This window comes from Delphinapterus leucas, chromosome 8, assembly GCF_059928025.1.
Source record: "Delphinapterus leucas isolate spDelLeu-1000000601 "Yukka" chromosome 8, BTC_Dleu_Yukka2, whole genome shotgun sequence".
Taxonomy (NCBI): Eukaryota; Metazoa; Chordata; class Mammalia; order Artiodactyla; family Monodontidae; genus Delphinapterus; species Delphinapterus leucas.
The window spans coordinates 44,045,742-44,059,659 of NC_143136.1; the positions used below are offsets into that span (position 1 = coordinate 44,045,742).

At 38.2% G+C, this 13,918-nt stretch overlaps 2 protein-coding genes across 12 annotated transcripts in view; one reads left to right on the forward strand and one right to left on the reverse strand.

The window, feature by feature from the left end:
- Positions 1-5,673, forward strand: part of NEMP2 (nuclear envelope integral membrane protein 2) — a 44,207-nt gene extending 38,534 nt beyond the window's left edge. For 3 of the 4 annotated variants that reach the window (XM_089915985.1, XM_089915988.1, XM_089915987.1), the window contains 3 exons: positions 507-587; positions 1,665-1,810; positions 4,227-5,673. Coding sequence is in view for 1 of the 4 variants with exons in the window: in XM_089915988.1 (XP_089772114.1) it covers position 507 (1 nt within the window). In the remaining 3 variants the exon portion in view is untranslated. The remainder of the gene's footprint in view (positions 1-506; positions 588-1,664; positions 1,811-4,226) is intronic. The other variant, XM_089915986.1, reaches the window with a different exon arrangement.
- The window catches only part of MFSD6 (major facilitator superfamily domain containing 6), a 75,004-nt gene continuing 61,188 nt past the window's right edge, over positions 103-13,918 (reverse strand). For 4 of the 8 annotated variants that reach the window (XM_089915968.1, XM_089915972.1, XM_089915971.1 and 1 more), the window contains 4 exons: positions 6,590-6,751; positions 5,574-5,672; positions 4,066-4,346; positions 103-2,361 (listed from right to left, as the gene is read on the reverse strand). In XM_089915968.1, coding sequence (XP_089772094.1) covers positions 1,984-2,361; positions 4,066-4,346; positions 5,574-5,672; positions 6,590-6,751 — 920 coding nt within the window. In that variant the 3' untranslated portion in view covers positions 103-1,983. The other 4 variants (XR_016393984.1, XM_089915973.1, XM_022567258.3 and 1 more) reach the window with 4 other exon arrangements.

The following is a 13,918-nucleotide window of genomic DNA, read 5'->3' on the forward strand; positions in this document are numbered from 1 at the left end:
AATCACCTCTCACAGTAAACGTCTCATAACAAAGGCCTGTAGAGTTTGATCTCATTCATTACAGAGTGAAGGACTTTTATTTGTTTGGTCACATCGTTATCATTTAAGAAATACTTAAAAATGGTATTTATTTTTATTTCAACATGTCAACTGTGCATTTCCAAAACAGCAGGCTTTTCAGAGGAATAAATCAGAACTGTAAACACAAGACACAGTAGAAGTTTTTTGACTTCCTACAGTCAGTTTCACAAATCCACATACTGTACATTCATAGGTGAGGTTCAGCCTGTCACCCATTTCTTTATTTCTATAATTACATAAGCATAATAAATACATCTGATTTTTAAAGGTCACTTAAAATGAGTCATGATAATTTACAGTACAGTACATTTCAGTTCAAGTGCAAAAATAACTATTTGCTTAATTCTATTTCTTCCCGTTATTTTGTTTTTAAGCTGTGTTCCGTGGTGAAGCTAGATATCCGAGTGTAGACTTTCTTCTTCCAGATGCAGTTGTGGGCAGAAGTACTGTATCGTGGAGAAGTCCTCACTTTATAATTGGTCCTGCCTAATCCGAGTCAGAGTAAGGTGAGTTGCTCATTTTCAACTCTGTTCTTTTCTCTCCTCTCTCCTGTACTCATCCGCAGTGTTGTACACACTACATAACTGACCTTCCTTCAGCTAAAGCGCTAAAGCGATGTCCCCTTGTCCACAGCCCTCCCCCAAGGCTTCCTGTAACCTCAGCCTTCATTTTTAGCAGCAAGCTTTATGCATGAGTCACCCGGCCCTTGTCAACTGTAGCTGTAATATTTACAGTCGCATGCCCGTATCTGAACTGTCCAGTGTCTGACTATGTCTGCGTGGGAAAGAATATACCGAGAATTTTTTCTTTAGTCATTAGAAAGTGTACTTACTTCTTATTTCTGTCTTTTCCATTCCTGGTTTCCTATTCACCACCTTTTCCCCTCACCAAAAACAAAACAAAAAAACTGAACCAGTATGTAATTTTAAAAAATTGTATCCGTTCCCTAGGCACTTAAATCTTATACTGTTATTTGTAAGTAGTACTGCTTAATTAAAGAAACCCTTAGGAATTCAGTGATTTTGTGTGTTTGTTTTAGTCCATCACCTAATTAGAGCCCAGATCACTATAAAGTTGTAAATAGTGATAGAGGCTATTTACAGTATCAGTATATTTAGTAAACCCTTGTCTATCAAGCCACAGGATACTAAGTTGGTTGGTTGATTTCAATATTCCCTCCTCTGGTCTTAAAGCCCATTTAAAACAAAAGGCATTTTAAAGCTCAGCTTAGCTTGCAGTAGTCAGTAACAGCTTTTACCACTCAAAGAATTGACTATTTTCATTATACACCATACCCATATAAAAATATATTTGCTAGAGATATGCCAAGTTTCTGATGAAACTTTTTCCTTTTTTTTTTTTTTTTTAAACAAAAGCATAGATGCCACTAACTTTTATCTGGTTACTTTTAAAATACGTCTTAAATTTTTTTAAATTGTTCTCTTTAAGAGAAACAAAATTATAGATGTATTCTGTTTCTTCCCAGTTTGCATTAAGAACCAAATAATTAGGATAAATAATCAGAAGAGGGAAATTATATCAGCATTCACCTTGAAACACTTTCTTTCCCTCCACTCATTTAGTGTAACTGCTGGTTTCGACTCTTACTGCCCTGGCAGAGAAGTCCTGTAGTCCTTAACCTACCAATCCGAGAACTGAAAGTCCTCACTGAAATCCATTTTCCTTCTGTGACTCCAGTGCGACTACGGAAGTTGACCTATTTCTGCCAGTATGTACTGTAGCTTCTACATGTGTGAGCGTGTGTGTGTGTGTGTGTGTGTATTTCTGCGTTGATGAGTTCAGGTATTCAGCAGCGTATGTGGTGCTGTGCTCCTCAAGGTGCTCCCTCTGTGCTGGCAGAGGAGCCCAGTTCCATGCAGGGTGTGAGATGAGCAGGACCCCTCAGTGTCCCCCAGAGGCAGGCTGAGCCTGCTGGTCCTCAGTCTCCTCCCTGCACGGGTCTACACTGGGGTGAGTGGGGCTGCTCTGCGTCTGAGATGCTGCTGCTTGAGGGGACGGCTGGCTTCTTGATGGGTCAGAGGGAGCCTCACGTGGTCCAGGCCGGGCTCCACCAGTTGGAGAAGTTTCCCGATCCTCACTGGTCCCCTGGAAGGAAAAAATAGGAGGTGCCCCATGGTCAATGCTAGCAAACTTTTTATATGCTTTCAAGTAAGATATATGAAACATGGGGAGATCATCCTGAAATAAACACTTCAGGAAACAAGTAACAGAGGAATAAGGATAGAATGTCTTACCTTTCATCTCCTTTCCTGCGTGCAACTGTCCAAGCCGCATGAAAAACACAGACACTATAAGCAGACGTATCTTGTGGATAAAGGAACGTTACTACCAACATGCCTGTTACTCCTAGGAGAACAATTTACATCAGCACATATTTACTGGGCCCCCACCAGCCACTGTGGCAAGTCACTGGGCAAGCGGCACGGAACGGGAACTCAGTCCACTTGCTAAGACCAGAGAATTCAAGGCTGGAAAGCACCTTGTCCCACAGGAAGTGAGGAAGGCATCCTCAGCCTTGGAGACAGGGCCAGGAAAAGAATGTCCTGAAATTGAGTCCTGATGTATAGTTGGGATTTTAAAGTACACACTAAAAGTTGGTTTGTAAAAATCAGGAAACATTTCTTTTTTTATGGATTTTCCTCTGAATTTAGTACCCATCACTTCAAAGAGCTGAGCACCAAAAAAGAAAAACAAAAGTTTTATTTCTGTAGTTCTAAACTGTAAAAGAAAACATATTAGTATAATGACTTCTTCATAAGAGTAGCTAAGCCATACTAGCCAGTTTTTATTAATCTTAGTATATCATAAAAAATGTTAATGATACTTAAGCCTAATAGGCTTCTGTGAAAACAAGGGTGAGTATCCAAAGTAATGAAAACACTGCCATTCAGGCAGAACTCATCTTTCCTCCTGCATCACCTCCTTGCTTCACATCCTTTCTATGCTCCTCCTACCCTGATATCGTCCTTGACCTGTGAGCAGAGGATTTGTGTGAGTTTATTATCTCGATAAACCAATAGGATCATACATGGACTAGAATGCATTATGGTTATCAGCGAAGAATCAGATTTGGTTTAAATTAGAGAAATATTACAGGTCAGTTTACAAAGTTGTGATAAATTGAATTGAGGTAGTTCAAATTAAGGAAATTACTCAAACTACTCTTAAAGTCTTTCCCCTTTATTTTTTTCCTCCTGTGTCCTCTGAAGCTACTCTAGATATAGAGCTGACATGATTCATCAAGTGAAAGGGAGTGATTAATAAAAACACAGGGGAAGCAGACTCATTACTTTGGCTAAACTGTTCATAGAAGTTACGCTTAAACATTTTCCAAAAGTATTATATAGCTTCAGTTACAATTACCTACAGTGTTTTTATCCATGCGATTCGACGTTACTCAGGAGAGACCACACCTCTAGGGACAAGAAAAACCACACTTTTTATCTTTCAGGTGAGCCCGAGGTGAGCCCGCTAGCAAAACCACATTTCCACTGAGTTAGGTGTCCTGTCAGACCCATTTAGTGGCTCAGAGTATATTACTTAATTTATCAGATATTTATCAGATATTTATTGAGGTCCTATTATATAGAATGTCCCCATTAGAATTTTTAAATTACAGAGATTAATATATAATTCACCAAGGCAAGAACCATATATCCATACTGTAACTAATGTCCACCAAAACAGACATTTCAAAGAAATATATAAAATCAGAATGGATTTATTTTCTTTCTTTCAAGAGGTACTGTCTTCTCTGTGAGGCCTTCCTGAACCACATAAGGCAGAATTTTCCCTCTATGGAACCTTGTATACACCTCTATAATACACTTGTCACAAAGCACTGAAATTATTTGTCTGCATGTCTATTTCCCCCACCAGACCTCCCATAAATCTTGTTGAATGAATAACAATAACTGAAACAACTGAGCCTGCTTAAGGCAAGGCAGCAGAGGAACTTTTTACCTGTAAAGGCTGTATCTCAGAAGCACGGTTGTCTCTTGTTAGCTGCATCATCTCTTTGATTTGGTAGAGTGCGTAAACAAAGGTCACCCAGGGAGAGGAGCTGACACCCCAGGCTGGCTTGTTCACATCCTCCTGTTCTTCCTGGTGCTTGGTTTTCTTAGGTGGTAGTCTGGGCTCAACGCGTGGCAGAACATCTTCTGTCTGTTGCTGGACCAAGTCGATGGTTGCTATGGGAACAGGACTAGAAGGAACAGGAATCCTTTCTGCCAGCATCGTCTTGTCTGGAGAGAAAGCCATGTTTAAATCGTTTCTCAGAGTTTTTACATATTTAAACAGATGTATGTATGTATGTATAAATAAATAATAAAAACTGAACAAATGGACAACCTCGATAAGCCCGTTCTAGTATGCTTGGGAATGTTGATAAGTTGCCGTGTAACAAGGGCGGCTTCTCTACTTGGCACAAGTACTGAGCAAATGAATGTGATGTTTACCTTCCAGGGTCTCCTTACAGGACTTAACAGACATTAACTTATATTTATTTATGAAATGTATTGGTTCAGTTAACGTATACAACATCTGTGGGGCATAGGTTATAGTGAATGTTGCCTTAGGCCCACTTACAGGATTGAGATTTTAAAGATAAGCATCAAAATAGGAAAAATCACACAGTAGCTGCCTTTATTGGCCTTTTACTGAAGGCATGGACTAAACTGCATAAGAGAGATGATCTAGTTAGGATTATAAAAGAACAAGAATAAGGAAAGTCAGTACTGGTCTTTCCTTCTGAGTAACTTGTTGGAATTAAAATCTGTCTCTGGGGTTTCTGTAACAAGTTAGTTTTTCTCTTAACAGAAGCACTTCGGGTACTTGAGGCAAATGCTCCTCAAAGGACAGGACACCATAGAAGATGAGCCCTGTTCCAGGACCCAAGAGCTGAGAAAGAATATTTGTTTTAATGGTTGGCCTTCTTCATTGAAAAAAAAAAAAGTTGATTCCCCCAAAAAGTTGAAAGCTTGTTCTCATCAACACATTATATTGGATATAACCTTCTTTCTGTATGATACGTTTAAGAAGGCCATGCCTAATTAAGGGAAAACTTCAAATTTAAGGTTTAGACATTTTTATCAAATGAAGGTAAAAGCACAGAGATTAATACCACTTCCTACCCCTAATAGTAAAATTACTGTATAATCCTATATATATCTGATTTAAATTTTAAATCTCTTTAGAATACCAGAGAAATTTAAAACCAATACTTTCCCTAGTACCTTGTACCGTAAAACAAAACAAAAGCAAGCTGCCTAAAACAACCAGTATTCTTTTCAACATAGCAAGTGGCTTCTCTCCAGCAATGGTGCACGAGTTCACTGATACACCCCTGAGAAAATCTAGCCATGCAGGTCTGTGGTACACTCTGTTTCCACCTCTGGGTTTCTGAGGGGTATGTGTAGAATTCCCCACGGCTTCAACCTTTAGAACCATTAAAGAACAATGAACATGCTTACCTTCTTCCTCATCTGGCACCGCCAGCCACTGGATCAGGGCAAAGAACAGGAGGATCACCAGGCAGGCCATGCCAATTCCTCGGAATGTTGCAGCAGCCCCTGTGGAAACAAACAGCACTCTGTAGAGTAATTCCCGGAAAGACAGGTAGCCCTCATCCAAAACTGTCAATGTTCTAAAGTTCAGGGCAAAGGCAGCAGAGCAAAGAATGGCAAATGGCCATTAGCTTCATACAGTAGGAAAAGCACAGGTCTGGGCAGGTGTCAAGAGATCCAAGTGCTGGTGTTGGATATCTGTCATTGATCAAATTTTAAAACTGCATTTATAAAATAAAGGACTGTCTCCGAGTGCCATTTTAAAATTCAGTGGTGCTCTCTTCATAAAGACAATTTACCTAACTATATATTAAACAACCTTATTAATCTGTAATTAGAACAGCCGAGCTCAAGTAGTGCTATATATTCAGACATCTCTGAGTCTACCTTCTAGGGACCTGAATACTCAAGATTCCTGGAGCAGAATAATGCCATCTCCACCTCAGCCCCGCCCTTGGATTTCCAATAAGGGAGATCTGACAGGGCAGACAGACTGTGTTGTCACAGATGCAGTGACATTACCAAAGCCAGCATATAGTTAGATTTTTTTGGTTCAAAATCTCCTGATGGAACAACAATGATGAACTCTCTTTCCTCTAGCATTATTATCAGCAGGTTTAGGGTACTTTACTTCAAACCAAAAGCACATGTGATTATTCATTTGTTTGGCTCCTTTGAGCTATCTGTGTAGCATCGCAGTAAGCTGTCAGAGAAGCGTGCACGGTTACAAGCTGGCTCTGATCATCTTAACCACTGAAGCATATACTGCTCTGCAATTCTGACTACCATGAGAGCTAGAAAGAGAATATATGAACAGTGGAGTTTAGCTTCTGGCAATCTTCAGTAATAACTTGAGTGTTTACTGAGGGGTTGTGTTAAGTTTCCATCAAAGAAGAAAGAGAAAAAGAGAAAACCATTCTTACCAAAATAATTGACTAACACGCCTCCGATCATGGCTCCACAACCTCTCCCCAAACCCAGATGAAGGCCCTGCAGGATGCCCTGAGCAGACGTCCTCAGCTCTGGGGGAACCGCAGCGCTGAGATAAGAAATGCAGGCTGCCCAGATGGCCGCGTGTGTCACTCCTGGAGAGGAACATGAGTTATTTACTTAACTATATATATATATATATATATATATATATATATATATATGTACACACACACACATACATACCTAATAAAGATAAATATTTTGTGGTAAAATATACGTAACAATATTTATCGTTTAAACATTTTTAAGTGTACGGTTCAGTGGCTTGAAGTACATTCACAGTGTTGTGCAACCATCACTACCATCCATCTCCAGAATTTTTTCATCTTCCCAAACTGAAATTCAGCACCCGTTAAACAATACTATCTCCAGGCCCTGAGAAACACCACTTACCTTCTGTCTCTATGAATATGACTATGACTGCTCTGGGTACCTCATATAAGTGGAATCGTACAGTGTTTGTCCTTTGGTGTCTGGCTTATTTCACTTAGCACAATGTCTTCTGTAGCATGTGCCAGAATTTCCTTTTTAAGGCTAAAGGATATGTAGCCTTGTAACTTTTTTATCCATTCATCTGTTAATGGACATTTGGGCGGTTTCCACCTTTTGGCTATTGTGAATGCTGCTGCTGTGAACGCTGATGTGCAAGTATCTCAGTCCCCGCTGTCAGTTCTTTTGGGTATATACCTAAAAGTGGAATTACTAGGTCATATGGTAATAATATATTTAATACTGTGAGGGGCTGTTTTCCACAGTAGCTGCACCATTTTACATTACTACTAGAAATGCACAAGAGTTCCAATTTTTCCACATCTCACCAGATGTTATTTTCTGTGTTTTTTTTATAATAGCAATCCTAATGGGTATGAAGTGGTATCTCGTGCTTTTGATTTGCATGTCCTAATGGCTAGTGATATTGATCATCTTTTTATGTGTTTTTTGGCCATTTGTAAATCTTTAGAGAAAGTCTTTTGTCCGTTTTCAAATTGGGTTGTTTGGGTTTTTTGCTGTTGAGTTGTCAGAGTTCCTTATATATTTTGGATATTGACCTCTTACTGGGTACCAGACGTATAGATCAACGGAACAGAAGAGACCCCAGAAATAAACCCATGCATGTACAGTCAATCAATCTACAACAAAGGAGGCAAGAATATACAGTGGAGAGAAGACAGTCTCTTCAACAAGTGGTGTTGGGAAAGCTGGACAGCTACGTGTAAATCAGTGAAACCAGAACACTCCCTCATGCCATATACAAAAAATAAACTCAAAATGGTTTAAAGACCTAAATGTAAGACATGACACCATAAAGTTCCTATAAGAGAATATAGGCAAAACATTCTCAGACATAAATTGTAGCAATAGTTTCTTAGATCAGTCTCCCAAGGCAAAAGAAATAAAGCAAAAATAAACAAATGGGACTTGATTAAACTTAAAAGGTTTTGCACAGCAAAGGAAACCATCAACAAAATGAAAGACAATCTAAGAAATGGGAGAAAATATCTGTAAATGATGCAGCCAACAAGGAGTTAATACCCAAAATATATAAACAGCTCATACAACTCAATATAAAAACAAGCCAATCAAAATACGGGCAGAAGACCTAAATAGAAATTTCTCCAAAGAAGACATACAGATGGCCAACATGCACATGAAAAGATGCTCATCACTGCTAATTATCAGAGAAATGCAAATTAAAACCACAATGAAGTATCACCTCACATGGGTCAGAATGGCCATCGTTAAAAAGTCTGGAGAGGGTGTGGAGTAAAAGGAACCCTCCTACACTGTTGGTGGGAATGTAAATTGGTACAAACACTATGGAAAACAGTATGGCGTTTCCTATAAAAGCTAAAAATAGAGGTACCAATCCCACTGCTGGGTATATATCCGGAAAAAATTCTAATTTGAAAAGGTATGTGCACCCCAATGTTCATAGCAGCACTATTTACAATAGCCAAGACACGAAAGCAACCCAAATGCCCATCAACAGATGACTGGCTTAAGAAGATATGGTATATATATATATATATATATATATACACACACACATACAGTGGAATAATACTGCCATAAAAAAAGAATGAAATATTACCATTTGCAGCAACATGTATGGACCTAGAAATATTATACTTAGTGAAGTAAATCAAAGACAAATACTATACGGTATCGCTTATATGTGGAATCTAAAAAATTATACAAATGAATCTATATACAAACCAGAAACAGACTCACATAGAAAACAAACATGGTTACCAAAAGCGAGAGGGAGGGCAGGAGGGGTGACAAATTAGGAGTATGGGATTAACAGATACTAACTACTATACATAAGTAGATAAGCAACAAGGATTTACTTATAGCATAGGAAATTATATTCCGTATCTTATAACAACTTATAATGGAATATAATCTGAAAAAAATATAACTGAATCACTTTGCTGTAATCTGAAACTAACACAGTATTGTAAATGAACTGTACTTCACTTTTAAAAGATTATTTCCAATTTTTTCCATTATAATTAGCACTATGATTAACATTTTTGGAGATACAGCTTTTTTTTTTTTTTTTTGCGGTACGCGGACCTCTCACTGTTGTGGCCTCTCCCGTTGCGGAGCACAGGCTCTGGGCGCGCAGGCTCAGCAGCCATGGCTCATGGGCCTAGCCGTTCGGCGGCATGTGGGATCTTCCCGGACCGGGGCACGAACCCGTGTCCCCTGCATCGGCAGGCTGACTCTCAACCACTGTGCCACCAGGGAAGCCCTGGAGATACAGCTTTTTACATATCTTATTTACATTGGCTATAATTCTACAAGTGGAGTTAATGATTCAAAGAATATAAATTTTTTTTTGCCTTTTAATATACAGCTCCAATTCGTTTTCCAAGAGTGTAGAGACTATTTACAATGCCTCATTACCAGTTTCATTATATCTTCACCATTTGTTGGCAGGGAGGGGAGGGTAAAGATAACAGGTGAAAGAAAATTTGATTATTTTAATGTACAGCAACTGTGCATTGTATGAATTTAAATTTTTACTAGAGCACGGCTTTAAGTGTAATAGGAAGAAGGACTTCCTTGGTGGTCCAGTGGTAAAGAATCCACCTTCCAATGCAGGGGACGTGGGTTCGATCCCTGGTCGGGGAACTAAGATCCCACATGCCGCGGGACAGCTGAGCCCATGCGCCACAACTATTGAACTCACACGCCCCAATGAGAGAGCCCATGTGCCACAAACTACAGAGCCCACATGCCCTGGAGCCCACGTGCCACAACTAGAGAGAGAAAACCTGCATGCCACAACTAGAGAGAAACCCGAGCAGACTGCATGCCACAACGAAAAAGATCCCACATGCCTCAACAAAGATCCCGTATGCCACAACTCAGACCCAATGCAGCCAAAAAATAAGGAAAATAAATGTAATAGGAAGATATTGTCACAACAGGTTTTATAGATAGCTGGAAAGGATTAAGAGATCATTTGGTTCTGCCTAGATTAAGTCTTGGACTTGCTTCCCGAAAAATAATCTCATTTGGAGATAATATCAACAGAAACTCAACCTATGTTTTAGAAAATTAAACTGAAAGATTAATATTCATTTAAGATTTAATCTGACAGTCTGCTTCTGCCCAAAATAAAATAACAGGGACTAGATTTACTTCCTTCTTGAAACAACAAACAACTGGACAAAATATATGAAACAGTAGTTCCCAAGACACTGGACATCACCAACAAGGACAGTGATCTCAGAGAGATGGGAAACAATGAGGTGCTCCAGCTTACTGCCTGGTCAGAGTTTGAAAGCTGCAGGGCACAGAGGGGGAACCAGTGAGTTGAAGAGATGGAGCCGACAGTCTGGGGAGACCAAGGCAGCTGGAGCTCCAGGTCAGAGTACCAGAGAGCAGAGAGTTTCACAGAAACTCCAGAGATCTGCAGATGGTTTCCCTCAAGTATTCAGCAGAGTACTGATTAGCAAGAGCGTGTATAGAAACTATCCAAAGCCAGGGAAAGAACCGCCCAAAAGCATTACAGAAAGCATTCCTCAGAACCCATACAGGGCTGGGAATAATACCTGTTTCCACCAGCCACACTGGAAAAACTCATGATTCCTGGGATTGGTAGAGTACTCAAAAGGGTCTTGTGTTAGTATTATGAAAGGGTTAGCCCTAGTTTAAACACTGCTCTGGTACCATCTAAGTGATGTTTAAAAGCAAGACGCAAAAGGATCACACTAGTTCCAAGTAATCTAGTTGTGTCCCGGAACAAAGCTCAAGAATATCTGTAGGAATACAAAAATATCCAGCACCTAACAAGGTAAAATTCACAATGTCGGACATATAATCAAATTACCAGGATGATTTTACTTAAGTAGATCCATAATAGAATAAACACTATTTTCACTGGGTATATTAGATTATATGCCCTATAGTAAACTGAGAAATATCAAAATAATTTTTCTTATATGTTTCAGTAATAATTTCAGGTAGGCTGTTTTTTAACTAGAAAGATGGGAGAGGCAGTATGCACACTAATTTCCACAGAATTCAAATGAAGTGTTTGCTTTATCTGACTAAACAATTGCAGTACCTTAGATAATGCCAGCCTTCTCAGAATTGAATAATGCCTGGATAGAGTCTTAACTGTAAATGTTGACACAGTAATACACAATTAAAATATTATATGTTTTAAAGAATAGATTATTAAAGATGCAGCTAACTCCATTTCTTTTCAGATATGCATAGTTTTTCATTAACACTAAGGAAAAAACTCAAAAATATTATGAGAAATAAAATGAAATTTATTCAACATTAATTAGATTCAATAGTAACATCCAGCGTAGATTTTGGAAATTATTTCTTAAAGATGAATCATCAAAGACCTGAAACCACATCAAATGGTTGTCAATTAACTTTAATGGTGATGCCAAGTCTATTGTTATGTCTATGTTTGACCAATCAATTACAGGATTTACAAGTAGACAAAGATGGGTCTATGTATTTATGTGACCAAAACAGTAACAAATATACTTTTGCTATAATTCTAGATCAAATATAATTCTAGCAGTTATTCTCTTAAATGTGAAGGCTTGGACACACACAAAATCTTCCAATAATAGGGTTTCTTTTTTTTTTTTTAATTCTAAGGGTTTTCTAAACCTTTGAGTCTTCTAAGATAATTAAAGCATTTTCCAGCAGGATGACTTAAATTAGGATACTTTTAAACTATTGTTAAAATTTGTTGGCTGGTATTAAGTGGCAGTTATAAAAGATTCTCTGTAGTTAGAATTCCAGAGTTTCCTCATTGCTTTTTTGGGACTGATTAGATCACTGGAAACTACACTCTTTAAAGCAACTCAGGGCATTAACTGAAGGGAAAAATAGTAAAGCATTCAGTAAAAAATTTTTTCTCTGGTACTAAAAGCAGAAGAATGAAAGCCATTTGGCTTGTATGTTCCAACATTTTCCAGGGTAGATGTAGAATTAAACTTGGTTTCTCTGAAATACCTTTATTTCAAAATACCATGTAAATAGAAGAATCCATATTGCTTCCTAGAAAAGAACTAGCAAATGTAAATCCACAAGAGGGGATTGGGTTGATAACAATACCTTGTATACAAATGACAATTGTGGAGTTTTGGTTCTTGTCCTTAAACTTGAGTATGCAACCTAGTAATCATATTAATAATCTGAAACTCTTGCCAATATTTTTACTACACTTGTGTTCTGGTCCTCTATAATAAAGCAATCTAGAAATCTAAAAGAATAAATTCCACCATTTTCCGTATTTGTAAAATTGTATTTTAGGTATAAAACAACTTTCCTTTAAAATTTAGAGGGTAAAAGATATCATAAGCAGAAAAAAAGAAAATGTTTCTACTTCTTTCCCTTTTATTAGAGAAGTGTGAAAAAGGAGTAGATGATTATTCTCTACATGATGAAATAAATAAGCAAATGTATTGTGTCACTGGTAAATGTGTTTACCCTAGAGCTATACCTTTTTAAACCTTTTAGTATGAGGTAACTAAGTTGGTGGATCAAACAGTAAGAATAAAAGGATGTTACCTCCGTGACTGACAGTAGTAACAAAGGCACATGAATTGACTCTCCTTGCAATGTTATCAACTCTTCCTTGGCTACTTGTTACAAAACTACTGATAATTTTGAGTGGCAATTCAACACCAACTCACATAACAGGTGCTTAATAAATATGTTTCAGTGGCAATTCAACACCATATGTTAACTGACAACAAATAACACTCGAAGACCACATAGGTCATGGAAACTTAGCTTCTCAGTCCTTTCCTACCTTTACTGTGGTCCCTTGGGATTACCTTCAAGGCTAACAGAAACTCAGGGATCTTTTCACACCACCTACTGCCAAGACCTTAACTGTTTGTGAATACACTACATTTGAATAACCTAGAACCATTAGAAATAATTATGATTAACATTTCTCTCATTAATAACGTTATTATAGCAGCTTACTCTACCAGGAGCTGTGCTACGTATTTTACAAAGATTATCTCCTTTATTCTTCCTAGTAATAGGTACCATTTTTTTCTTCATTTTCCAAAAAGGCACAGAGAGATTAAAGTGCCTTGTTCAAAGTGACACAGACAACAGGGTAGTGGAACAGGATTTGAACCCAAGGTGTCTAAGCTCAGAACTTCAGTGCTTAAGTACTATACTATACATCCTCATAACCACTGTTAGAAGTATTCTATAATAAATGTAATCATCTAATGTGAGAGGTTTTCTTGATAATATCAAACATGCCCAATAATCTATCAATTTTTTTAAAATGTACATTCTTCCTACCTTCTTCCCCTCCCTCCTAAAAGAGTTCACATCACACATAATATCAAGTTTTTTATATGCCCCAAATAACTCTTTACCTTATAATATTCAACATTCTTACCTGATCCTGCAACACGAATTTCAAGATTGTTCAGTCTCGGCCCACAAGAATGCTCTATTGCAATACATGGCATGTATTGATATGAACAAGAAAAAATCCTTTCTTCCCAAGAAGACAGCTGCTTTTTCTACAGTGCTGCTTGGCTTGGGGGAAATCACATCATAATGGCATGGGAGGGGTGAGAACTGATGCGGTATCAGGGGACTAGTATTGTTTTGTTTTTCTTGCTCTGCCACTGACTTGTGCTTACTGAACACAACACACATATCCCTTTAGCAGTGGCACACTAAAGCAGTTGTGACAAACCTTTTCCATTGATGGACCAAAGCATACATTTCAATTAGCT